Below are 25,802 nucleotides of genomic sequence, written 5' to 3' on the forward strand. Positions count from 1 at the left end.
ACAGCTAGAGCTCAGACAGCTGGGTGCCCTTGCAGCCACCACTGACAGCTTGGCCTCCTTTCTCTCACTCCTCAGATGGGACTTTCTCTTCATCCCTGGTGCTCGGGATCAGCCTGTCTCTGAAGGTCATCCTCTGATACCCCCATCAGCCAACATCGATCATCTCATCCCTGCCCCCCTGTGCTATATGCTGAGGGCACCACCCCCGCCCGCAGGAGCCTTCTGACCAAACAGGGCCACGAACTTCTCCTTGTGTTTGCCTGGAGCCCAGGAGACTCGGGGAGGGGACGGCACAGCCTGGAGCTAGGGGTTCTAGGTCCTGGGCCTGCGGTGCTGCACAAGGCTGGGTGACCTTGGGCAAGTCTCCACCTAATTAGCATCAGTTTCTTGCAGTGACAAAGAGATTAAAGCACTAGCGAGGCCCCTTTCGGTGCGTCTTTAATAGTGTTAGGTTCCCAGGGCTTGGGGTTTGTTTTCAAGACCCCTTTTCCCCTGGCAAAGAGGCTGAGACGGGGCGCCTGGGTGGTGCAGTTGGTTACGCAGCCAAGTCTTGATTTCAGCTCAGGTCCTGATCTCAGGGTCCTGAGATCGAGCCCCGTGTCTGATTCAGCGCTCAGCGGGGAGTCTGCTCGAGGATTCTCTCTCCCTCTGCCCAGTCGTTAAAAAAAAAAAAATAAGAGGCTGAGACAGGTGGGCGCTTGGAAGTCAGAACAGCCCTTAGACTTCTCCGGGTCATCAGGTAACAACGAAGCCACCCGCGCGCCTCCCCAGCGGCCGGCATTCAGGGCCGAGCCTGGGCGTCTGTGCTGAAAGCTGGAGCTGCTCTGAGTTCCGAGTCGGCGGACCCTTGAAGGCAGAGATGGAAGGACCAGATTCGTAGTGACAGACAAGCCCATCTCAGCCTCACCTACCCCCCCCCCCACTCCCTGAGTTGAGCTGGTTCCGTGCTTCGTGGCTGTTACAGTGACGCAGACTCAGTAGAAAGAGGGCTTCAGCCTGGAGATGCCCAGCCCCTCGCCGTCCCAGGTCAGCTTCTAGCCTCGCAGGGCAGAGGGCCAGCGGCCTACCGCCCGCCTTTCCACACCAAGAGCCAATGGAGCTGTGTTTAGGATGAGTGAGCTGCCGGCCGGCCAGGAGGCTCCATCTGTTAGCGGCAGCTTTACAGCAGCTGGCAGAGAGCGCTCATTAGAAACCTGTCTGAATGTGGTGCCTTCTCAGGCTCAGTGGCAAGCAAGTCCCGACCCAGAGGGACCTGTGCTTTGGGAACTCACAGTCCTAGTCTTTCAGAAGGTTCCCACACGGCAGTGATCCCAGATCGGCGCAGATCTCTTTCATGGCAGTGCCAGTCTGCGTGCTGTTGGCACAAGATTGTCTCAACACCGGGCTCACTCTCCCCTGGGGCTCCCAGGGAACACACAGGGCTGCTGGAGCCCAGAAAGACGCGAAGCCCCGTGCTTTGTCTTCAGAGTTGCCTGAAAGAAAACTGATACCTAGGAGAGGTTTTCAGCAAATGAGTATGGACATTACCAAAGGAAGCATGTCAGTTCCTTCTGGAAGGCCACAGACAGATGCATCCTGGGAAAGGAGCCAAATGGTTGTGCTGGCATTTGCATGCTGATTTGTAGACTTTGTAAAATGTCATATATGTGTGTGGAAGGTACATATGTCCACACATAAATCTACACACACACACACACGTATCTACCTCCTGCTAGGGAACAAAAACTTGGTTTTTCCCATTTGGAGAAAAGCCACTGTGGCCGGTGTAGACATGTCCTCTAAGAAGGCAGGGTTTGTGCAGGGTCAGCGAGGTGACTGGTGGTTTTAGAGTATGGAATCCACCACCATGTTCCAGGGGAGCAAAATTTGGCATAAAAAGACAACAGAAAGAGATTTGGCCATTATTTATAAAAGCAAGAAAGAACAAACGCAGATGTCCGAGCCGAGGCCATCCCGGAGGAAGTGGGCTGGACTCTGCCTCACTGGGCAGAGTGGAGGAGTCGCTTATGGCGGTGTGCTAGTAGGAGCCAGGGTGGGGGCTCTTGGAACAAGAGCCTCATGGAACAAGAAAGGTCGACTCCTTTGCCCCTTGGAGTGTTTGGAAGATAAATATATGAAGCAGAAAGAGGCCAAAGCCTCTCCCCTGCTTTTCTCCTCTAACCCAGCCTGTTCTGCATCTGGTCCCTCAGGGTGCGCGTGAGCCTGGGAGATGGCAGTGATGGAAATGGCCTGCCCGGGCGCTCCTGGTTCGGCAGCCGGGCAGCAGAAGGAGCTCGCCAAAGCCAAGGAGAAGACACAGGCAATGGGGAAGAAGCAAGGCCCCGTCAACAAGCTCGAGGCTGTGGAGAAGAGCCCCGTGTTCTGCGGGAAGTGGGACATCCTGAACGACGTGATCACCAAAGGCACCGCCAAGGAAGGCTCCGAGGGAGGACTGGCCGCCATCTCCATCATTGCCCAGGCCGAATGTGAGGGCCGGGGCTGGTGACAGAGGGCCGGCGGGCGGGCCTGCAGAGTGGCAGGGCACGGGGGAGGGAGGTCAGCGTGTCTGCTCTCGGAGATTTTCACAAGACACAACTGGGGGGGTGAGCCAACAATGATTCAAAGTGGGAGCTATCCCCATGCCGGGGACTGGAACACAGAAGGGAGGAGTGCTGTGTGGACACCTTTGTCCATCATGACCAGAGCGGGGAGGAAGCCGGGAGGCTTCACAGGTCCTGGGGCTCTTGGCAGGATCGTCAAGCAGGCCGTTAGCCTTGTGCTGTGACCTTGAGCGTCTCTGGAGAGGCCCCAGACAGGAAAGGCCAGGTCTCCTGGAAAGCCCCTTTGGGGCCTCTAGGCCCTTCACCACCTTCCACATTGAGGTGGCCCCACCCCAGAGAATGAACACCTGCTCTTCGGCCTGCTGGGCCAGTCGAGGGGACATAGGCCAGTACAGGGTGGGGCTCGTCCGGTCCTCTCTGCTTCTACTCACGATACTTCTAAATGGCTCGGCACGGTGGCTGCCACCAGAGCCTGAGAAACTCCCGGGTGCCTGGCTGAGGCCAGAAGTGCTCCTCTCTCCCCCCTGCCCTCCAAGGAGGTTTCTTGGGGTACAGCCTGGGGAGACTGGTGGCATTTTCCCACATATACACATCCTTCCCCTGTCTTCCACTCCCTTCTGACTGGTTTTTGAGGAGAGATGAGAGAATGCAGGTTAAAGCAGTGGGTGACGCGATGGCCCTAACGCGCAGACACGTGCATAGAGGAGCGCGGCGGCCGATGCTCACTGAGCCGTTACTATGTGCCTGTGTTCTGTAGACACAGCCCGATTAGTGACGTGAGGTGGGCGCCCTTCTGCCCCCTGTGATCGGCATTGCCCTCTGTTCTTGTTCAGAAGGGTGGGGCGAGAGTCCGTGAGAGGGGCTGGCATTGGCAGGGGGTGGGCTGGCATTGGCAGGGGGTGGGCCGGCGGGCAGGAGGTCTGGGAAGCCGGGGAGCGGCGGCCCGAGAAGGTGTCTGTAAGATTCTCTCCTCGGTGCCCCGTTCCTGCTCTCCCTTTCCTCCTTTCTGCTTGTCCATCCTCTTTTCCTTTACCCACAAGGTGAGAACAGCCAAGAGTTCAGCCCCACCTTTTCGGAGCGGATCTTCATCGCTGGGTCCAAACAGTACAGGTAAGGAGGCCAGCTCGCGTGGGACCCAGGGAACTGAAACCGCGTCCTCCCTCCCCCGGCTGCTCGCCCAGGCCGCTCCCAAGTGACCCCTGGCTCCCTCCTCTAGCACCTGTGGTTCAGCTCTTGGAACCCGCCCAGGTGTTCCTGGCTGAACTGCTCTGTCAGCCAAAGAAGCTTTTCAAAAGCTTTTCACAGCGTGTGGATGACTGCCTCTGGGTCCCCTCAGCTTGACATTTTATTTTTATTCTCCTCAGAGTCCTTGCTGCTCCCCCTTGTTTCCCATCAGTAGTAGGGAGGGTGCTGGGAACAGGAGTCACTTTGCCACTGGTGCGTGACCGTGAGTGCAGGCGCCGAGGGGCCGCTCCGACTGTGGGAGAAACCTGCTGGTGTCTTTCCTCCTGCGAGACACACCCAAGGAGGGATGAGGGTTTGGAAACAGGAGGGGACCGACAGACAGATTTGCAGCCGGGTGGCCCCATGGAAAGGAAGCCGGAGTGAGGCTCAGTCTGTTCCCAGGCTTCCCATCCCCAAAGACGATTTTTTGGCCAACTGTACATTGAACCCAGAGACAGGTCCCTCCTCGACCAAGAGGCACACTTTCCTACCACTGGGATTTGGAAAGTGCTCGTGATGAAAAAGGTTGTGGGCAGGGCTGGCGCCCTCGAACCAGAAATGCTCGATGTTTGATCAAATGCCTTATACTGCCCCCGATGCCTTTTGGCCCAGCGTAGGGGGTTTCTGAGGGGCCCATTTCTTTCAGCTGCCTGAGAGAAGCCCATAGGCCCTTAGCAGCCCCCTAGGACTGCTGTGAATCTGCCTCCTTTGTGGGGGGCAGAGGGTGAGGCCACCGGGGGGCAGCTGAGGCTGTGGTCCGCCCCACAGCTGTTTGGCAGCGGCTTTTTCAGACACTCTTCTGTGGCCAGTGCCTTAATACCAAGAGCCAGCTTGGATCCACAGTGGTAGTGAGCCTCTAGGCTATCCAAGGAAGGCAGGCTCCCCTGGTACCAGGCGTCAGCCCAGCCATGGTGTCTGTGTTTTTTTGGTTTTTGTTTTTTTTTTAAGATTTTATTTATTTCAGAGAGAGAGTGCACAAGCGTGAGCCGGTGGGGGCAGGCAGAGGGAGAAGCAGACTCCCCGCTGAGCAGGGAGCCTGATGAGGGGCTCAATCCCAGGACCCCGGATCATGACCTGAGCCGAATGCAGACACTCAACCCACTGAGCCACCCAGGCGCCCCAGTGGTGTCTGTGTTTATGCAGCAACTTACATTCCCAGAAACCAGGTATCTCCAGGAACCAGTGGAGGTGGAGGTGCCCAAACTCAACTGTTCCTCCGTCCAGAGGCAACAGAAACAAACTTTTTTTTTTTTTTAAGATTTTATTTATTTATTCGACAGAGAGAGACAGCCAGCGAGAGAGGGAACACAAGCAGGGGGAGTAGGAGAGGAAGAAGCAGGCTCCCAGTGGAGCAGGGAGCCCGATGCGGGGCTCAATCCCAGGACCCTGGGATCACGCCCTGAGCCGAAGGCAGACGCTTAACAACTGAGCCACCCAGGAGCCCCCAGAAACAAACTCTTGTCAGAGCTGAGAGTGCCCACTGTGGAGTGTGGCCCTCTGAGTCATAGGGCCCCCCCGCCAAGGACCTCTCCAGAGACAGCCCACCCTGGAGAGCAGTGAGGGAACCTTGTGTCTGCCCATCCCCCCCCAGAAGAGCAGCGAGCACCCCATCACGGTAGTAATAACTGCTCTCTGTTGGAAGCTTGCCTTGGGATCAGGCGCTGAGGTCGGCTTTTTAAATGAATGGTCTCCTTCAAACCCCAGCTTCGTCTGCATGGCAGGAAATCCTACGCCCATTCTATAAATGAGAAAACTGAGTTTCCTTGGGTGTAGGAACCTTCCCACATTCACACAAGCACTCACTAAGCTAGGATCTGACCTCGGGGTCTCTACAACTCTAACCCTAACCGCAGTTAGCCGAGCCGTCCCACCCCCTGCCTCCTCACACTCAGCATGCATATCTGTCCCTTTTGACAGCCAGTCCGAGAGCCTTGATCAGATCCCCAACAATGTGGCCCACGCAACGGAGGGCAAAATGGCCCGTGTGTGTTGGAAGGGGAAGCGCCGTAGCAAAGCCCAGAAGAAACGCAAGAAGAAGAGCTCAAAGTCCCTGGCTCAGGCAGGAGTGGCCTTGGCCAAACCCCTCCCCAGAACCCCAGAGCAGGAGAGCTGCACAGTGCCAGTGCAGGTAAGAGCCGCCACCACAGCCCAGACCCCAGGCTCAGAGGGCCTTCGGGATGGGGCCTGTGCCTCAGCCCTGGCCCTGTGTCCTAACACCTGCGCTTCCTCCCACAGGAGGATGAATCTCCGCTAGGCCCCCCATATGTTAGAAACGCCCTCCAGTTCACCAAGTTTCGGAAGGAGCCAGGCCTTGGCCAGCTGTGTTTTCAGAAACTCGAGGAGGGCCTGCGGCCAGCCCTGCCTCGCTCGGAACTCCACAAACTGATCAGCCCCTTGCAATGTCTAAATCATGTGTGGAAACTCCACCACCCCCAGGATCTCGGCCCCCTGCCCCAGCCCGCTCACCCCTTCCCCTACAGCAGACTGCCCCATCCCTTCCCATTCCACCCTCTCCAGCCCTGGAAACCTCACCCCTTAGAGTCCTTCTTTCTAGACAAACTGACCTGTATAGATAGCCAACAGCCCCTGTCTGGCCCTCCCCTGGGCAAACTGGCCTGTGTGGACAGTCCGAAGCCAGTGCCCGGCCCCCACCTGGAGCCCCGCTGCCCGTCCCGGGGCCCGCGGGAGCAGTTCTCTGTGGAGGAGTATTTGGTGCACGCCCTGCAGGGCAGCGTGAGCTCCGGCCAGGCCCGCAGCCTCGCCAGCCTGGCCAAGACCTGGTCGGCAGGGGGTTCCAAGCCCCGGAAGCCCAGCCCCGAGACTGAGGACAGCGAGGGGGTCCTGCTTACGGAGGTAAGCGATCCCCCGCACACCTGCACACCTGCTACCCGCGCTGGGGCCGAGAGCAGCGGCTCGGGGTGGGGGTGGGGAGCATCCCTGGAAACCTGCCGGACCCATTCTCTGCTTCCCACCTTGGGGGCGGGGGTCTTTGCTCTGTATCGAAGTCACCCGTGCACACGATAACACGTCAGATAGTAGGAAAGTGCGTCGCTTTGGCGAGAGGCAGTATCCCCCACTCCACCTCCAGGTAGCGCTTCAGGCTTTTTCGATATCTCTATTTTGAGTTCTTCTGATTGGTTCGCTCATTATTGCTGTCGCTGGTGTGTGTGTGTGTGTGTGTGTGTGTGTGTGTGTGTGTATTAGGAATGATGCATATTCTGAGAAACAGGAATTGGCAGTGTCACCCACAGATGTTCACTCCCCACCCCTGCTGTGAAAGACAAGAACTTTGCCATGTGCACTACCCCCTGACCTGCCTTCTGCCCCCCACCCCAGCTCTCTGCTGGAGAGCTTTGCAACTCTGCGTCGTCTTAGCAGGCTTCAATTTCTGGGGTTTATTCCATCCATCTTGGACACGAGCCCTTGGCCCCTACCCCTCTTCGTGGTCCCTTCCCTTTCTTTTACCTTCCAGCTCCTGAGCTATGTTTTCATTGTCAAGGTTGTTGACAGTTCCGTTTCTGTCCCCAACCACAAAGCCTGGGGAGAAGGGTTTTTCATCCCGAGGATCAACTAGACTTGGGCCCCCCCACTGCGAAGCTCTCCTTTGCCTTCACCTTATTCCTGTAACCCGCTCTGGTCCTGCCCTTCCAGAGCCCGGCCTCAGACCCGGCGGTGTCTTTGGTTATAGAGGGCTCCACCCCAGCAGCCTGGCCAGGACTGCCACCCTTCGTCCCTCTGCTGCCCTGGCCACTGAAACGGGCCTCTCTCTCCTGCCAACCGCAGAAACTCAAGCCGGTGGATTATGAGTACCGAGAGGAGGTCCACTGGGCCACGCGCCAGCCCTGCCTGGGCAGAGGCTCCTTCGGAGAGGTGCACAGGATGGAGGACAAGCAGACTGGCTTCCAGTGTGCAGTCAAAAAGGTACGCCACAAAGAAAAAAGCATGCCCAGGCTCTGGGGGCTGCAGAGGGAAGCCGGGCAGGTGGCCTGTTGTGTTCCCTCTGCTTTCTGTCAGGGGCAATCCCAGGGCAGCCGTGGGTCTGACTTGTTAGCGGAGCCTGGCTGTCGCTGGGCACCCTGGGGTCAGCTGGAACCGGAAGGGACCAGTCTTAGTCACATGTCCCGGCCTGGGAGCTGCATTTGGTATGCGTGTACGTCAGAGTATGCAAGTGTGCACGTGTCCTGGGCCACTCCTGATGCCAGGGCCCTTAGGGGCAAGTCCAAACCGGGAAGGCAGTTGGCTCATCGTGGGATTCATGTAGAGCTGGAACCCCTAAACCACACGGTGGGGCTGCTCACACCTGGGCCAGAAGGTAATAACCAGAGCAGTGGCCTATACCTGACAGGGGCCTCTCGGACGAGGCTGGGCACTGGGGAGTCAGATGGGACTTAGGTTCGGGCTCGGCCTCCCATTGGCAGGAATAAGAGGTCCTGGGAGGTGGACATTATGAGGAAATGCGACTTAAACAAGAGACCCAGCCTTGTCTGTCTTCAGAGTTCAGCTGTGAACCACTCTTTAGGAAGGGGCTGGGGGAGGAGGCTCGTGTCGTAGGATTCGATGCAGGCAGAGGTGTGAATCACCTCTCCGCCTCCCTCACTTCACCAAAGGTAGACCTAGAGACCAGAGAGGGCCGTGTGCCTTGCCTAAAGCCACACAGCTAGGCCTAGAACGGAGGCCTCCTTCAGTCAGGTGGCCCTGTCCGGGCCCAGCAGCAGCAGAACACAGACCTTGGTGTCGGGCCTGCTCTCCTTCAGATGTCTTTTCTCCTACCCCAACTCTCAGCTCACCTCAACTGGAAGCCACCTTGTCCCCAGCCCAAACATGGCCACAGAGCTAGCGCCCTGGGCCTCAGGAGGCGGAAATGAGAAACAGTTCCATGGGCCATGTTCTTGGCCCACGGCAAAGGGAAATAAGCTAGTTCAGTAATGGGTCTTGTTTCCAAACGGGTTTTGTCAGGGACACTGTGATCCCCAAAAGGAAAGAGGACCAAACAGCCAGACCCGGCAGGGCCAGCGTGCTCGGGTCCCATGCAGAGCAGACGCCACTGGCGCTGCTCGCACGGGCACTTGTGGCTCTCCGCGGTGGGGACACACGTGGGGATGTGAATCACCTGGCTTCCTTGGCTTGTGTGGGGGCCGGGCTGTTCAAGTCTGAGAGTTGGGGCCGCTGGGTGTTAGGCAGAGAGGGGACTATCCGTAGGTATTACCCCAAACTTCAGACATTCTGTATCAAACAAGCAGGCTCCAGCCCCGCCGCCCGCCCCTGGCCAGAGCACGTGCCGGCAGCGCTGCACTCGTGCCTGCCTGGGTCACCCTCCTCCGCTGGAGGCCAAGGCTCCGTGCCTGACCTCCTCAGTCCCCCCGCCCCGCAGGCCATCGGAGAAGGCTCAGCTGTCCCTCCTGAGACGTGGGTGGGAGGAGAGTGAGAGTGTGAAGTGTCCCGGAGACCAATGCCCAGTGCTGGGGAGAGCTTAGTCACTGGGCCGCTCAGCTGTTCCCTGCTGAGGTCCTCTGAGTCCCAGGCAACAAGGTAAACAACCCTGATATAGCAGAAGAGGACAGATACTCCATTTCTCACCTCCCCGAGGCAGGCGGAAAAGCTCCAACCACAACGAATGGGCTCCCAAGCGCCAGAGCTGCTGCCCAGGCCCGCCAGAGCTGGCCGCCCTCAGACTCTGCCTCCCCCAGCCAAGGTCTCGCGGGGATGGCTCGTTGGCAGCCCGCACACGTGCCAGCCAGGCGGTCGGGGGGAGCCGGGCAGGCACGGGTGTCCTTTAGGATTTTCAGCTGGAGGGTCTGAAAACCAGTTCCCTGCTAAGAGGGTAGGGTTGGGGGAGGGGGCAGGGATCAGAGGTCGGGCTGCACAGGGGATCAGAGCAAGTCTGCGCACCCTCCCGTGTTCCCTGAGGAGGACCCAGCACATGGTACAACAGCACTTCCTCGGTCCTCCTCGACATCAGTGGCCTCCGCTCAGATGCTGATTGGCCATGAGTCCAGGGTTTAATGTAGGGGGTTTTGTTTTTTAAGGTTTTGTTTGATCTTTTAATTGCAAATAAACATAGGCTCATTACGAAACAATTCAGAGGATACCCCAAAACACAAAAGTCTCCCTGTTCCCCAATCCATTCTCAGAGGTGCCTGTCCTTTGACTTTTTAGACTTGTTTTATAAACCGTATATATGTATGTATATGTATGTTTGTGTGTATATATGTAAACATGTAGTTTATTTTTAAAAGATTTTATTTATTTGAGAGAGAGCGTGGAGCGGGGAGGGGCAGAGGCAAAAGGAGAAGCAGACTCCCCGCTGAGCAGGGAGCCCAGCCTGGGGCTCCGTCCTGGGACCCTGAGATCATGACCTGAGCTGGAGGCAGACGCCTGACTGAGCCCCCCAGGCGCCCCATAAACACGTAGCTTCGTTTTATTAAAATGAGATTGTGCTCTGGAGGCTGTGCCATGTTTTCCATGTGTTAGTAGCTCAGGGACGCATTTCCTCATCGGTACGTATACGGCAGCCAATGTGGAAGTTCAGATCCTGGTCAGCGGGTGGGCTTATAGACAGCGCGCTCCGGGGACTTTATTCTATGGCGTACTTGTGCGTCGTATGTACACGCACATTTTCGTTGAGGAAGTCTGTTTCGCGTATCAGATTTCCAGAGGGTTCTGTGGCCCAAAGAGGGTTAAGAACCATTCATTTAAGAACATCTGGCTTGAGCATGGAGTTCTGGGAGCCTCCTTTTGACTCTGCCACTCATCTTGGTTAGTGTGGCCTTGGCCAAATCCAACCCGCTGTTACCAAGCACAGGGTGCCAGGGGCTGGAGACAGAGTTGCAGAATCCAAAGGAGCTTGGGTTGTAATGGGGGATGGACTTTTACATGGCCTGGAGGTGGTAGAAGCAGCCATCAGCGCGGTACACGAGTGAGAGCAGCCTGGACACCCTCATTGTTGAGGAAGCAGAACTAGGACTAAGGGGAGAATATCTCCATGGTAAAGAGGAAATAAGGGGGGAGCCCTCTGTTCGTTAGGCTACTATGTGCCCGGTCCTGTGTTAGTTACTTTCACATATTTTATGTTCCTGAGATCTTTAAGAGAATATACAGAATCGCAATTATCCCTTTTTTTACGGATAAGGTAAAATGGATACAAATACTTAACAAGAGGGGAGAGTCCCAAGAAGAAAAAATCAATGCCCAGTGTCCGCACGCAGGCAGTTAAGCCGAGGGAGGTGGCTTGTGGATTTGGCACTTAGGTGATGGCTGACCACACTTCCCCCCGGGGGTGTGCTCGCTCCTGAATGGATGTGAAAAAAATGGTCCGGATAGAAAAGCTCAGACTCCTGGAAAGGCCTTCACTGAGGCAGGGTAGCTGGCATCTCTGGAGTTAGGCTTCCCCAACCAAAATCCCAGCTGTGATACTGCCAGTGACCTTGGGCAAGTTACTTGTCCAGACTTCCACTTCTTTGCCTATAAGATGAAGACAGTGAGAACGCCGCCCCACAGGCTGCTATAAGATGCAAATACCGGGGCTTACAAAGCGTTTAGAACCATACCTGGCGTGTGTTAGGCGGTAAATACTAGTTTTGGGGTTTTTTTTTTTTTAATTATTACTTTATTTTAGAGAGAGAGCACGTACACCCGCATGTACCTGTAGGGGGGTGGGGCAGAAGGAGAGGGAGAGAGAATCCCAAGCAGACTTCCCACTGAGCATGGAGCTCTATCCCACAACCCTGATGAGGGCACTGAACTCCGGGGAGGAGAGGTGGGCCAGCTGCTGGCCTGGGCAGGAAGGCCGTGTGCGTTCTCCCCACCCGCTCCTTTGGGACTGCCCTTTCTGCTTGCTCTCCCTGGGGCTGGCACAGACTTCTAATGCACCTTGTGTTTTGAAGCGTGCCCTCTGATTCCCTTGTGTCTGGGTGAGAATTTTTTTTAATTTATTTTTTTAAAGATTTCCATTTTTAAGTAATCTCTACACCCAACGTGGGCTCGAACTTACAGCCCTGAGATTAAGAGTCGCACGCTCTACCCACTGAGCCAGCCAGGCGCCCCTGGATGAGAATGTTTTTAACATTGTTTTAACATGGCTGGGACACTCCCAAGGACTTAGGGATTTCTTAATAGTTAAAGCAGAGGTTCTCGAATGTTCTTCGCAGCCCTTAGTGTCAGTAATTTTTTATGGCACCCATGCCAAAACAAGTACCTAAAAGTTCCCTTTACTGAGTAATTAGGTCACACAATAGTGTTTAGCCTAACTTAGTGGTCATTTGAATAACAATGCACGTAAGTGGAAAGAAAATTTTTCTTCTGTTCTTTTTTTTTAATAATATTTTCTTAACCACAATTACTAACAGGATATATGCCTCAGTGGGCACTACACAATTCTCAAATTTTGAAATCCGATTGGACACCCTCACCTTCCTTTCCTGCAGCCTCCAGAAAGCTAGCTTCGTAGGGATCTATGGGAAGACTGGAGCGCGAGCTAATACTGAAATCGAACTCTCTGGAACTAGTAGTTGGGGTGATGTCCCACAGATGGCCATCACCACTGCTTCCCTCCAATGCCAAACACCTGCAGCACCCGGCTGAGTCCTCCAGGGCGCCCCAGAATCCTGAGTTGTCCGGGACGCCCCAGAGTGCCCGCTCGCAGCTCGAGAGTTAAAGACATTGGCTGGGGTGCCGGGGTGGCACAGCGGTTAAGCGTCTGCCTTCGGCTCAGGGCGTGATCCCGGTGTTCTGGGATCGAGCCCCACATCAGGCTCCTCCACTATGAGCCTGCTTCTTCCTCTCCCACTCCCCCTGCTTGTGTTCCCTCTCTCGCTGGCTGTTGAATAAATAAATAAAATCTTAAAAAAAAAAAAAAAAAGACATTGGCTAATCCAAGTCCTGTTGGCGAATTCCTTCCAGCTCAGGTTCAGAGCTGGAAACATGACAAGAGAGTCAAAGTTTATGCGAGGTGATTAACCAAACCAGATATTCTGTAACCAGAAGACATTTTCCACTGATAGGCGAAAGTCCAAAAGCCCAAAAGCCCCACATCGGCTGAGCTCGTGCCAAGTCAGCATGTCTCCAAGCAGACCTCTGCCAGGTCCTGACTGATTTCTTCCAGGCTGGTTTGGTTGCCACTGGCGCCCCCTGGTGGTACCTCTCAAGGCTAACACGAGAACCGGCAGCACCCAGAAAGGACAACACATCTCTGTTAGGAATTCTAAGTGTTTAATAAGCTGCTCTTAATTGAGCTGGAGGAACTGGGCACCTGACGCTTCCTGAGCACCCACTGGTTGCCCCGCCTGGTGCTGATTACCAGCCCTCCAAATCCTCACTCTCCGCAGGAGCGGATACCGCTGTCACCGCCGTTTGCACATGGAAACAGAGCTTAGGGCAAGTGATCTATCTTTGGAAATGGCCCAGCCAGAGTCTCAGTCTAGGACGTTTGTATCCCAGGCCTATTTCTTCCCGCCATGCTACGCTGGTCCCTGCACAAAGGAGTATGTGGTCCTTGACCAAGCCACTCCCTCTGAGAAGCCTCTCTTAGGCCCAGATCCTGGGGAAACAGCTGCAAACAGAATAAACAAGCATTGCTCCGTCTACATGGACGTTTTCATCCTCAGGGGAAAAGACAAATAATTCCAAGCTGAGAAGAGCACTGAGAAGGGTGCTGACAGAGCCAGGATCTTGGCTGCGTTGGCTCTGGCTGCAGATAAGATGGAAACCTGGCCTCTGGGGAATAGACATGATGTTGATAAACAAAAGGTCCCACGTCCTAGAAATGGCCCAGCCATTTGGGCTGGGGGAGAAAAAGTTCTGTATTTGGCACATTTGCGGGTGGGCAGCGTGCCAGGGGCCTGGATAAGGGTTGTAGTTTTTGTGTGATTCTAAGTGCTTCCACACACATCAGCAGTGCAGAACTTTAACCAAGTACTAGCAGTTGAACGTGGCCCCCAGGGTACACAGCTTAGTCTCTGAGGGTCCCTGCCTGGCCTCAGAATCGACACGAGGAACATCAGCAGTCTCCGTGCAGGGAGCACCGAGGGTCCTGCCGGGGAAACAGCCAGGGCGCTCACCCTGACTCACTGCTACCTCTGGGTCCTGCCAGGTGCGCATCGAAGTGTTTCGGGCAGAGGAGTTGATGGCATGTGCGGGACTGACTTCACCCAGAATTGTCCCTTTGTATGGAGCTGTGAAGGAAGGTCCTTGGGTCAACATCTTCATGGAACTGCTGGAAGGTAAGGAGCCAGGCGCCACTCTTTCCCCCTCATGGTTCAGAGCCAAGATTTGGGGTTTCCCCGAGTCTTGCCCATGTTGACCTTGGTCCCCAGTTACTCTATTTTTAACCTCTTGACCCTGTGACATTGGCAGGAAAGGCCTACTTTCCAACCACCTGCCCTTTGAAGGCCTTTGCCCTTGCCCTGCCTACAGGCCTGGAACTGCCCCATGTAAATAAAGACTGGCCATTGGTCTCCTTAGGTGGCTCGCTGGGCCAGCTCATAAAGCAGAAGGGCTGTCTGCCGGAGGACCGGGCCCTTTACTACCTGGGCCAGGCTCTGGAAGGGCTGGAATACCTCCACACCCGAAGGATTCTGCACGGAGATATCAAAGGTGAGGCTCACGCCCCAACCGCCCTGGTCCCCAGTGGGCTCCTTCCTTACTTCATCCTGCCTGATTTCCTCCCAGATCCTCTGGGCCTGCCTGGCCATCCCCTGCGGCAGGGCCTGAGTCAGGCTGACTAGGCCGTGCTGGTGGGAAGGGGAAGTGTTTCCCAAGCCCTCAGCCCGACACCATGGTTGCCAGTGGGCAGTGCTGCCCACACAGCTCCTGTGCGCCGGGGACCACGGGGGGAGGGTGGGGACAGCAGAGCTGAGCGGCAGTGTCCTGGGAGTAAACTCTGTCCCTGTACCTCAGAGATCCGCCTGCTGCCTGCCCTCTAGCCTGAACCCATAACACTCTTGCCTTCCTCATGACTAACGGAAGTCCTCAGAAGCTGCCACGTAGGGTCAGCCAGAAGCTGCGTCACTGGAGGTCCAGATTGGGCTGGGGCCTGACGTGACTCACCTGTTCCTCTTCTTCTCTGGGTGGCCTGACAGCTGACAATGTGCTCCTGTCCAGCGATGGGAGCCGTGCAGCCCTCTGTGACTTCGGCCATGCTGTGTGCCTTCAACCTGATGGCCTGGGGAAGTCACTGGTCACGGGTAAGCCCCGCCCCCGCCCCCCCCCAGAATCACCCCACCACCCCCCCCCCGACCCGCCTCTACTCAGCATGAGCCCCTGCTTTGCGTAGTAGCAGTCAGAGACGTGAGCACTTTTTGTTCACCATTACACGTCAGCCCCTCAACAACTCGGCTCGCAGGAAGCTTCTCTTATGCTTAAACACAGGAGTGAGGGTCAGGTGCTCACGCCTTGTCCCAGGTCTTCTGCCACAGAGCCCCCACGGCTCCAGCCCTCTCGGAGCCTTTTCTGGGTAGCTGTGCTCGCAGGCTGTGGCCTCAGCCCTCCCGGGCCTCTGAGCACCGTTTCTGGAAGCACAACGGGAGGACTGATGAGGGACCGAGGCTCTGTAGCTGGAGAAATCTTTGTTTTTAACTTACAGTTTTCTGATTATCAAAATAATCCACGTCCATTGTAAAATATTTACAACACAGAGTTACATGGTCTAGAAGAAGAGGGGAAAAGAACCCTCCCTGCTTCTCTTGCCCAGAGAGACAATCATGAACATTTTAAGTAATTCCTTCCAGGTCATCTTTTTTTTTTTTTTTTTAACCCTGTACGTAGTGAATGATATAACCCAATTTTGTGCCCTGCTTTTTTCATTTATAACATTAAGCATAAAATTATTTCCTCTTGACCAATAGAAAAATAGTCTTTTAGAAGTGATTCTATTACTAAAGGACTTTCGGTGATTCTGAATATGTGAACTGAAGACAGACACCTGCCTGTCACTTTACAATAACTAGTGGGGACTTTTTTTTATCACAAGAATAATTTCTTTTCTAAAATCTTTTGTCAAAAGTAGAACTAAGCAAAAATAAAAAATACGAATCACCGGCGGGGTGGGGGGGGATCTTCACATCTGGTATTGATCCTTCTAGTCTTCTGTGCATTGAAGTTTTGTGGGGTTTTTTTCCCCACTCACTAAAATTTCAGGAACATCAAGCCATGAATTAGTCTCCTACAGCCTAGTTTTCAATGTCCAGGCCCCTCCCCATTTTTAAAGATGTATTCTAAGGATTGAGTCCAAAGGGGCGAGCCCGCATTTTGGGTGATACATTCTTTGTACCAGTTCCCAGTGGAGCCCCTGGCTTAGCTCTTCCCCAGCAAGTGTAATCTGGAAGCTTCCTCTCTATTTGAGGTACTTTAACAGAGATAAAGTCCAGGTGTTTCAGGAATTGACTGGGGTGTGTGGTGGGGTGGTCATTGCCAAGCTCGTGCCCGTCAGAGTTCACAGTTGGCTTTTCGGTCTCATGCCACCTTCCCAGGGGACTACATCCCCGGCACGGAGACCCACATGGCCCCCGAGGTGGTGATGGGCAAGCCCTGTGACGCCAAGGTGGACGTGTGGAGCAGCTGCTGCATGATGCTGCACATGCTTAACGGCTGCCACCCCTGGACCCAGTACTTCCGGGGGCCGCTCTGCCTCAAGGTCAGTGCCAGCGCCTGGGACGGCTAGGAGGGACAGCCGGCAGGGCCCCGGCGCCCAGACCACAGGCTTGAGGTGGCCGCCATTTTGGCTGCTCTTCGGTGGCAGATGGGATCATAAATGTGGGATCCTGACACCCAAATCTGCGGGCCCCAGGGGAGATCCTAAGGGAGGGATCTCCTGGTGTTCGTGGCAGGTCAGGGCTCTCTTCCACTCATACCCTGGGCCACCTCCACCTGCCTCCCGACAGGCTGGGCCTGGAGGTCATGGGCACGTCTTGCTGCCTGGCCCTGGCCCAGCCTACTTGGCCCCTTTCCTCCCTTTCCTTGGAAAAGTCCCAGCCCTCTCCAGTCCTTGTGGCCCACCCCAGCACCGCAGGGTAGGGGAGAGTGGAGAAGAGCAAGAACAGAAAGCTGGGTGCTGGGGAGTGAGGGGGGACAGGCCACACATGTCGCCTTCTGACCCACAGATCGCCAGCGAGCCTCCACCTGTGAGGGAGATCCCACCCTCCTGCACCCCGCTCACCACCCAGGCCATCCAGGAGGGGCTGAGGAAAGAGCCTGGGCACCGTGCGTCTGCAGTGGAGCTGGGGGGAAAGGTCAGCCTGGCGCTGCAGCACGGTAAGAGCCCCCCACTGGCTGCGGGGGCGGGAGAGGCAACAGCATGGTATAGTGGCCAAGGACAAGGTACTCAACCTCTCAGAGCCTTGGTGTCCCCATCTAGAGCATGGGGATGACACCTACTCTGCGCTTCACAGGAGACCGGTGGCGTGAGAAGTGCTTTGTACTGAGCCTCGAAGCTCAGCCGATGGGGGATGGGGACTAGAACATATGAAGGGGGCTCGAGCTCATTAGGAATCAGCGAATGTGAACTAAAGCCAGGTAGCATTTTCCAGCCAGTGAGTGAGAAAAGGCAGAAAGTAGCACTGAGTGGCCGTGAGGATGTGGGGCAGTGGCCCTTTGCCCCGCTGGAGGGCACCCCGCAGACACCTGCACACCTGTGACCTGTGAGTCGTTTGTGGGAGGGCAGTAGGGGGCCGTGGCGCGTCCCTTCCCGGGAGAGTGGAGGAGCCAAAGACGAGGGTGGCGGGCGGGGTGTGTCCCATGGAGCACCACGCGGCAGCGAAAGCAAGTCAGTGTTCACAGAGCAGCCCGGCTGGATTTTCAAACCATAGTGCCGGGTAAAAAGAGGGTGGACAGAGCGAGGCCGAGAACATGATGCCTTTTTTGTAAATTAAATATTGATAGATAAAAACAACACACACTTTGCAAAAACATGATGGAACCCCAGTGACACATCAGACGTAATAGGATGTCACCGGGAGGCGGGCAGGGGAAAGGCAGTGGTTATGGGAATCGAAGGAGAATAAATATAACAGGAGAGAGACCTTGCATGCCCCCCCCAAACACAGATGAACTCCCCCGGCACGGCAGAGAAAGGGTGCCCTCGGGAAGCACTGACGGGGGGGGGGTTAAGAGAGGTGGCGGTGGGGGAGGCAGGGGGAGGTCAAGGAGGCCAGTTTACATGGGAACTCGAAGTTGCTGTTACCTCAGGGCTGTTTTTAAACCTTCTCTTTACTACTGACAGAGTCCTTCCCTAGAGCCATTTGTCATTTTTTAAATTTGCGATTGTTACCCACAAGGAAGATGGAATAGACAGAAATACTGGCGTATTCCCATTGTAGGAGGCCGTCTTACGGAAGAGGCCTCCTCCAAGACCACGCGGTGCCCTCCTAAACTGTGTCCCTGAGTGGGACAAGAGTTCTCCCTGGCTGCTTGCTCCCAGCCCTCTGCTCGGGAAGGGCCCCCCCGGCCTGCCGGCGTCTGGGCTGGCCTGCTCCCCCTCACCGAGCATGCTCTGTTTCGTAGTGGGAGGTCTGAGGAGCCCTTGGAGGGGAGAGTACAAAGAGCCGAGACATCCGCCGCCGCTCGCCGCCCACGCGCCGCCCAGCCCGGGCCCCTCTCACCGGACCCCGCATGCCCAGCCGAGGGAGCTCTCGCCGGGGGACCGGGGGCCCCAGCCCACTGAGGACACGACAGGCGGGGCCCCTCAGCTCCAGCCTCCACTCCCTCCAGAGCCCCCGGAGCGGAACAAGTCTCCGAGCCTGACCTGGGGCAAGGAGGAGTCTGGGACCTGGGAGCCGTTGCCTCTGTCGTCCCTGGACCCGGCGCCTACCAAACACCCGAGCTCGGCCGAGCGGAAGGCACCGCTCCCCGAGCAGGAGCTGCAGCAGCTGGAGATAGGTACGGGCGGCCCCGGGGGGGCCCCTGGGTCCCGGGGTCCCCCACGGCCTGTGCGCCCTCCCCCGGAGGTCCGCTGCTTCGGTCCGTGCGGCCAGACCCACGGCCGGGCCGGGCGCTCCCGGTCTTCACAGCCGTCGTCGGCCTCTCTCCGCAGAACTGTTCCTGAACAGCCTGTCCCAGCCCTTCTCGCTGGAGGAACAGGAGCAGATTCTTTCGTGCCTCAGCGTCGACAGCCTCTCTCTCTCGGACGACAGTGAGAAGGTAAGCTGGCCGTGGACCCAGGGCCAGAGCCTCGTGTCCAGTGGGTGAGCGGGCTGTGAGCAAGGAGGGGTAAAGGGAGGCTGGTGGGAGTCCCCCCTTCCTTTCGGAAGGGCTCCCCAGCGGGGCAGGGGGTCGTGGTTTCTCAGAATGAAAAATCCGTCTTCACGCACCTGGGAATTGGGGAGTGGTTTGGCTGCTAGGCACAGTGGGAAGAAGATTCGGGCTTGGGTCCCCCTAGAAACAGCCCTCACCTCAGCCCCCTGCTTAGCCCCAGAAGTGCCCAGGAGAGCCACACTGCAGCCCAGGACGTGAGCATTCCTCACCCCAGGGGAGGGCCCAGAGCCCTTGTGCCCCAAATCCAACCAAGGCCACAGACGGTCCCCCCGAGCCCAGGGGCCTGAGTCGCACCCACTCTCCTTTCAGAACCCATCAAAGGCCTCTCAGAGTTCGCGGGACACCCTGAGTTCCGGCGTGCACTCGTGGAACAGCCAGGCAGAGGCCCGCAGCTCCAGCTGGAACATGGTGCTGGCCCGGGGGCGGCCCACTGACACTCCGAGTTATTTCAACGGTACAGCCCAGCACTCGCCTGCACAGCATCCCCCCCAGTACCTGATCCGCCTGGGATTAGGGAGCCCGAGGGGGTTTAGGTCCCCCTTCCCCTGGGGGGGGTTGGTGAGGAAGGCACCTGGTGCCCAGACTAGAGCGACCTGGCCATTCCCAAGTCAGTTTAGAGCAGAGGCCCTGATTGCCCAAGAGCCTTTCCTGGTGGGGCGATGAAGGACCATTGCCCCTCGTGGGCCGCAGATGGGGTTCCAGAAGGCCCCTTGCTTGGGGCACAGAGCAGTCTCTCCTGGCCTGGAGTCAAGAAATAATGTCTCCTGAAGGGAAGAGGAGGAACATGATAAGAACTCGGGAGCAAGTTTGCTGGGACCCTTCTCTGGGATTTCAGGTCCTAAGATGAGATGTTTTCAAGCGTGGCTGCATAGGTCACGTTGTGATTTTGACAGAACGACGGTTCCATCAGCTCACCGTCCCCTGGCTCTTCCCAGCGCCAGTGTGACACATGGCATCAAGCCCCCATGGCCTGGCCGATGGCCGCTCCGACTCAGAGACCATTACAGCCCGAGTTGCCCACAAGCTAATTTAAGAGTCTCCGTTTCCACTTCCCTTCTGCTTTGTGTGCAAGTTGGAACACTAGTTCCCCAAAAGAGCCAACCTTAGCTCTTGCATCGTGCAAGCCAAATTCTAGGGGTTGACAGAAAATGACCAGGAAGAGCCAGCAGGTGTATGACATTAGGCAACTCCAGCCTCAATGTCACGTCAGCTACCTCACGGCTATCCTGCATCCCTCTGCATGGGGCTTCTTTGGGAGCCACCAGCCACTCCACTGACGGTCACCTTGCCTGCCTTCTAGGTGTGAAAATCCAAATACAGTCTCTCAATGGTGAACACCTGCACATCCGGGAGTTCCACCGGGTCAAGGTGGGGGACATCGCAACTGGCATCAGCAGCCAGGTAAGGGGGCAGGGACACACTTACTTAGAGGCAGAGTCCCAGAAGTCAGTGTACCTGGCCCAGCCCTCCGGGAGGAAGGCTTGTGAATAAGGAGAACTGGCACTTAGGGAATGGCTGGCTTCGGATACCCCCCGAGGTCCCGGGGCAGGCCAGGCAGTGGCAATTGAGGGGTCCTCAGAACCTACCCTTGGGCCAGGTGAGACTTTCTGAGTCCTCCGGGACTCAGGGCAAGGGTAGGCCTTCAGGACTGCCTGCTTGGCTGGAGGGAGACCTTGCCCGTGCCTCAGGACACCCCAGCTTGGCACTTTGAGGCAGCCTCAGAGCCCCGTGCCACGGTCTCAGGCCCGCTGGTTTGCTCTGCCCCCAGATCCCGGCCGCAGCCTTCAGCTTGGTGACCAAGGATGGGCAGCCCGTGCACTATGACATGGAGGTGCCGGACTCGGGCATCGACCTGCAGTGCACCCTGGCGCCTGACGGCAGCTTTGCCTGGAGCTGGAGGGTCAAGCATGGCCAGCTGGAGAACAGGCCCTAAGCCAGCCTTCCACCGCTGACCGCACTCAGCCAGAGGCAGCCTGCCTTCTTGGTGCTCGGTGCTCCGCTGGCACCCAGGCTCAGCCTGCTCCCAGGGATCTGCCACCCCCCGGCTCAGCGGTGGGACCAGGGGCAGGCAACACGCCTCCCAGGATCTCCCATGTCCCACCTGACCCCGCCAGGAGAGCACCCTGGGCCCACACGAGGAGGAGGAGGGAGGCAGGAGGCCTCTTCCCATCCGTGGGGAACGAAAAGGGTCTTCTCTGCCCTGGTCCACACGAGCTGGCCTGATCTGCTTGGATCAGTGGCCGATTGCTGGCCGTCGGGAATGTAGCTTCCGGCCTGGGTCGGGGAGGGGTGGGAGAGTCCCTCGGCGTCCGAGCAGGTGGAGCAGTGTCCAGTGTCTAAGGACCCACACCCAGGTCCAGTACAGGAGCTGGGCAGCAGGCGTACCCACTCTTGGGTGAACAGGGAGCCTTCTGACCCCCTTGCGTGGCCATCGAACCCCCTTTTCGATCTAGGAACTTTTCTGACAGAGTCGGGGAGGGAGCCACGCCTGACACTGGGAAGTCTCCCTGGGAGACCACGGCACACCGTCAGCGTGTAGCAACACAGGTCCGGAGCCAAACTCAGCTTCCGCCAAGGACCACACGTGTCTAAGTGAAATGGTTCTCAGTCCCCAAGCACGTGTCCCTTTGCTGCGGGCCACCAGTCCCCCCCAGAGCAGCAGGCCCCGAGCCACAGCTGCAGACCCAGCACAACCCATGACTCACTGGCACTCAACCCCCTTGTCTGTCGGGGTGAAGGGTGGCAGGAGCCCGGCCCGACAGGACAGTCTGCGGATGGGCTGTGACCCGTGTGCGAGAAAGCAGCAGACGCAGGCGCTGCTGTCCCCCCGGCCGCGGCTTCAGACATCGTGCGCACCGGCTTCCTGAGACACAGCCCAGGCCTCACACTCACACTGGCCCTGCCCTGCCCCTCGCCTCGGGGGGCACTGCCAGCCGCACTTTGCACTCTGATGACCTCAAAGCACTTTCATGGCCGCTCTCCAGGAGGGCAGGCCCGTGGCTCTGTATGCGCGTAAGCAGGCCAGGAGATGGGGTGAAGGGATCCCAGTCTTGACCTGTCTCCACGTGCATGACCCCTCAAACCTCCAGATTTCTTTAAGATGAGCCCCCCCACTGTACCCCATTGCCCCAGCCCAGTCTCGTCTTCGATGGGGCGGGGGCTGATCCGGACTCATGTAGCATTAATCAACTGTGAATCCTTGTGTGGGGGCCTGCTACTCTGCTCCTGGAGGTGAGGGGTGTCCCCCTGGGAGTCCTCCTCGGGAGAAGCTCGTCCCCGTGTCTTGCCAAGGTGGCCTGTGTCCAGCTATCCACATCGAGCCATTCTCCCCAGAGAGCACCCCTCCCGGCCCCCAGCACGTGAAGAGCTGCAGCGGTGGTACTGCAGAGTTCGGGTGGTACTCTGTACGCAATAAAGTTTGGGGTGATGACAAATGTGTTAGGCCATGGCTGTCCCCACTCTCGCCTGTCTGCTTATAGAACCTCAGATCCTAATAGCTGCCTCCCTGTGCCTTCTTGGTGGGATCTTGTCACATCTGCCCTTTATTTTGGGCCAGGACTGTTTCCAACCCTTGAGTAAGGTCACTCTTCCCACCACCGCTCCCAGTGGGCGCTTCCCATCCTACTTTTGGCCTATCCATTCACACCAGTTAAGCAAGATGCCCCACCCAGTGGCAAGTAGGGAAGTCCCTGGCCAAACACTGCCAGGCTGAGGAGGCGAGGTTGCCAAGGCCCAGGCAATGGCCTGTCATGGCGGGGGGGGGGGGGGGTACCAGGAGCCCAGAACAAAGACTGCCTCACCCTCTCCTGTCCCTGAGACCTGCTTCCAAGGAACAAAGAGACTCCCAGTCCTGAGTGAGCAGAGATGACTTTCCAGGAGTGGGTTCCTGTTGCTTTCCAGACAGGCCCTTCTGAGGATGGGTGCCACTAATATGGGGGGGGGGGAGGCTTGTCACATCTGGCTCCACACCCCCCTACCCGAAGCCTTGCTCAAGTAGCCATGTGTGTATGCATGGACACGCACACTTTGGGGGCACGGGCCGCAGGGTCAGCGGCTTCCTGGAGGGGCCCTGCACCCTGGGAAGGGGCAGGTGCAAAGGCCATCCAAGCTTACCGGTGGTGGCTGCCTCTGGGCCTGCGGGGTAGAGCCGAGCAGCCCGCCGTCTGGGGAGAGTGTTCGGGCACGGGGTGGCAGAGTCTCCTCCGGAGGACACCCCACAACGGCTGCCCCGCCCACCCGCCGGGAATCCGGAGCGTTTTTCCCCCCTCCGTCCGTGGGGTCGGGGCAGGAACGTCACAGAGGCGGCGACATCACAGGCGCAGGCGCCCCCAGCATCTCCAGCGCCCCCCACAGCCCCCAACCAAAGAGCGCACTGGAGGCGGAGGGGCAGCAGCCACCAGCCCGCTCCCCGCCTCCCCGACAGAGCCTCGGTCAGCATGGGGGTGACAGGTGGGAGCGGGCTGGCGCGCGGCGGGGCCGGGCGCCGAGGGGCGGGCGGGGCGGGGAAAGTGAAAGTGAGGGGCGGGGCGGGGAATCGGCCCGGGGCCCCTCCCCCTGCTCCCAAAGCCCGGGGCGGCTGGAAGGTCGGTCGACCCGGAAGGTCGGTTGACCGCAGCCGACCGTCTCCTGGCCCCCAGACTAGCGCGCCCAGCCTGGGCCCTGCGCAGGGCACAAGCGTGTGCGCACAGGCACGCATGCACACCTCGGAGTAAAGGCTGCAGGTTCAGCCGCTCTTGGAGGGCTTCTGGGCACACGGAAGGAATAGTGGCGTTGTGCCCAGGGAACGACTCGTGAATGGTCCCAAACTGCTAATAACCCCAAAATCCCATTCAGTTGTACCCGGTTGATGGTTGGAGCCTTTGCAGAGAGAAGCAGTTGGCTTCCACAAACACTGAGCGCCTCCCTTGTCCTTTGCACTCTGCTCTGTAGCAGTGAGCATAGCTGCTTGCCCCTTAGGTTTCCACAGAAACGGGGGCTTTCTTCTGGGGACCTTCTCTCTCAGGAGGACGCGGGCCAGCATTAAAAGTGTGCCAAGAACCAACAACCAGAGAACAGCTTTTCCCTTTCCCAAACTCGTGGGTAACAAATTGATGCAGACGCCTTAATTCACTCCTGTGATATTCGTTGCACCCCTTTCAGCTCTTACTCTTGTGCTAGGCCCAGAGTCTGATGAGTTAATAAAAAATTAAAATGTGGCTAGGACAGCTAGGTGTGTCACACAGAAGATGACACTGAAGAGGTAGGTTGGCCTGTCAGGAATGAGTAGGATTTTGCCAGAAGAAAGACTTCCTGGGTATCTGAAATAGCAGGTGCAAAGGCACTGAGGCACAGAAGGGCTCGCTGTGCTCTGGGGGAGCTTACGCTTGGAGCGAGGAGGGAGCTGGATACCAGGAGATGCAACAAGAGGGCAGAGGTCAGACCATACAGGATCTTTGAAGCCAATCCACAGTCTGGATGTGACCAGAGGCCAGTGTGATGCAGCAGGCTCACCCTGGGGTCACTAAGGAGCCCAAGTTGCAGGGAAATATGGTTGCAGTGGTCCAGCTAGACGCCTAAAGAGATTTCCAACAACACAGTGGTTAGCATCATGGGGTTTGGAGCCAGTCAGGTCTGGGTTCCGGTCATGGCACTGCTCTTAACAGAAGGGTGACCTGTGCAGTTTCCTCATCTGTGAGAACAGAGTCGTGACCCCTTGGGCATAAAGTGGCAAAGCAGATGGAATGTATGGGAAAGCACTCAGTGCTAGGTGTGTGTTGACTTTGGTGCTGGGAGATGAGAAGCAGTGGGGGCAGAGAAAGGGACCTGCACAAGGTCAACATCAGAGGTAGGGAGGTCAGAAGCCGGGGAAGTGAGAGGGCTCACAAATGACCCAGGTTTCTAATTTGGGTGCTAGAATGAAGGATTATCAGGGAGGGGGAGATTACCAGGGGAGAGTGGGTGATCAAGACGTGAGATTAGGAAGGAAGATGGATCAGGCATGCAAACTCTGTTGGCCACACTCGAGTCTAGACACACAGGGGGTGAACTTGAGGTGAAAAATGGAGGACAAGCCGCGTGGTTGGGCAGGCGAGAGGGATGAAGAGTTCATTTCTTCACACAAATTTAAGAGCATCTCCCTTGCAGACTCTGTGTGCAGGGGATCAGAGATTCAAAGTGGGCAGCCCACATACTCTGCCCACCTCTAATTAAAGGTCAGCAGGGACGAGGCTGGGGCAACTGGAGGAGATGCCATGGGGTAGAGTCCTGAAGGTCTCCAGGAAGAAGTGAGCACGGAGCATCATTGCAATAGAAAACAAGGGACCTTTCAGAGATGGGAGTCATCTAAGGCTCTGACAAGGGAGAGATCTACTTAGGGAGAAATGTGCGATCAATGACTGGATTTTGAGTCTAGAGCACAGGAGAAGTGGGAATGAGAAATAGGGATTGGAGGATCTTCTGTGGTCCCAGCCACAGGTTTGGAAGTCCCAGGAGGGCAGAAACTGTGTTCATCACTGTGTCCCCTAGAACAGTGCCTGGCCCTTAGTTAGGGGTTCAACATGAATTTTATCAAAGAAATATATGCATATGATTAAATAGCCCTGAAGAGTTTATTCAGTGATGAAAAGCAAGTATCCCCTGTAGCACACCCCGAGTATCACTCCTCAGAGCAATCACAACTGTTTCATTACAACCTTTTTTCTGCCTAGTTACCTTATCTTTCTACAAGCTCATGAACTCTTTCTTGGTTTATCAGTTTTAGACATTATCACCTTCCTGCTCTAATGGATCCACCCTCCCCCATCCTCCCAACATCAT

At 56.9% G+C, this 25,802-nt stretch overlaps 1 protein-coding gene across 3 annotated transcripts in view; it reads left to right on the top strand.

Moving 5' to 3' along the window:
• The window catches only part of MAP3K14 (mitogen-activated protein kinase kinase kinase 14), a 42,380-nt gene extending 19,628 nt beyond the window's left edge, over positions 1-22,752 (top strand). The window contains exons 1-16 of one of the 3 annotated variants that reach the window (XM_087854291.1): positions 102-125; positions 2,190-2,465; positions 3,581-3,650; positions 5,682-5,892; positions 6,000-6,617; positions 7,548-7,685; positions 13,852-13,981; positions 14,223-14,354; positions 14,840-14,944; positions 16,229-16,392; positions 16,859-17,009; positions 18,258-18,632; positions 18,787-18,893; positions 19,317-19,461; positions 20,308-20,408; positions 20,776-22,752. In XM_087854291.1, coding sequence (XP_087710417.1) covers positions 2,210-2,465; positions 3,581-3,650; positions 5,682-5,892; positions 6,000-6,617; positions 7,548-7,685; positions 13,852-13,981; positions 14,223-14,354; positions 14,840-14,944; positions 16,229-16,392; positions 16,859-17,009; positions 18,258-18,632; positions 18,787-18,893; positions 19,317-19,461; positions 20,308-20,408; positions 20,776-20,940 — 2,868 coding nt within the window. In that variant the 5' untranslated portion in view covers positions 102-125; positions 2,190-2,209 and the 3' untranslated portion in view covers positions 20,941-22,752. Of the gene's footprint in view, positions 1-101; positions 126-159; positions 1,027-2,189; positions 2,466-3,580; positions 3,651-5,681; positions 5,893-5,999; positions 6,618-7,547; positions 7,686-13,851; positions 13,982-14,222; positions 14,355-14,839; positions 14,945-16,228; positions 16,393-16,858; positions 17,010-18,257; positions 18,633-18,786; positions 18,894-19,316; positions 19,462-20,307; positions 20,409-20,775 lie in introns of those variants that run through there. The other 2 variants (XM_087854292.1, XM_045814001.2) reach the window with 2 other exon arrangements.
• Positions 22,753-25,802: the final 3,050 nt, after the last annotated feature.

The sequence above is a fragment of the Ursus americanus genome, chromosome 23, assembly GCF_024610735.1.
Source record: "Ursus americanus isolate L20-20 chromosome 23, mUrsAme1.1.p, whole genome shotgun sequence".
In the NCBI taxonomy this organism is placed as follows: domain Eukaryota; kingdom Metazoa; phylum Chordata; class Mammalia; order Carnivora; family Ursidae; genus Ursus; species Ursus americanus.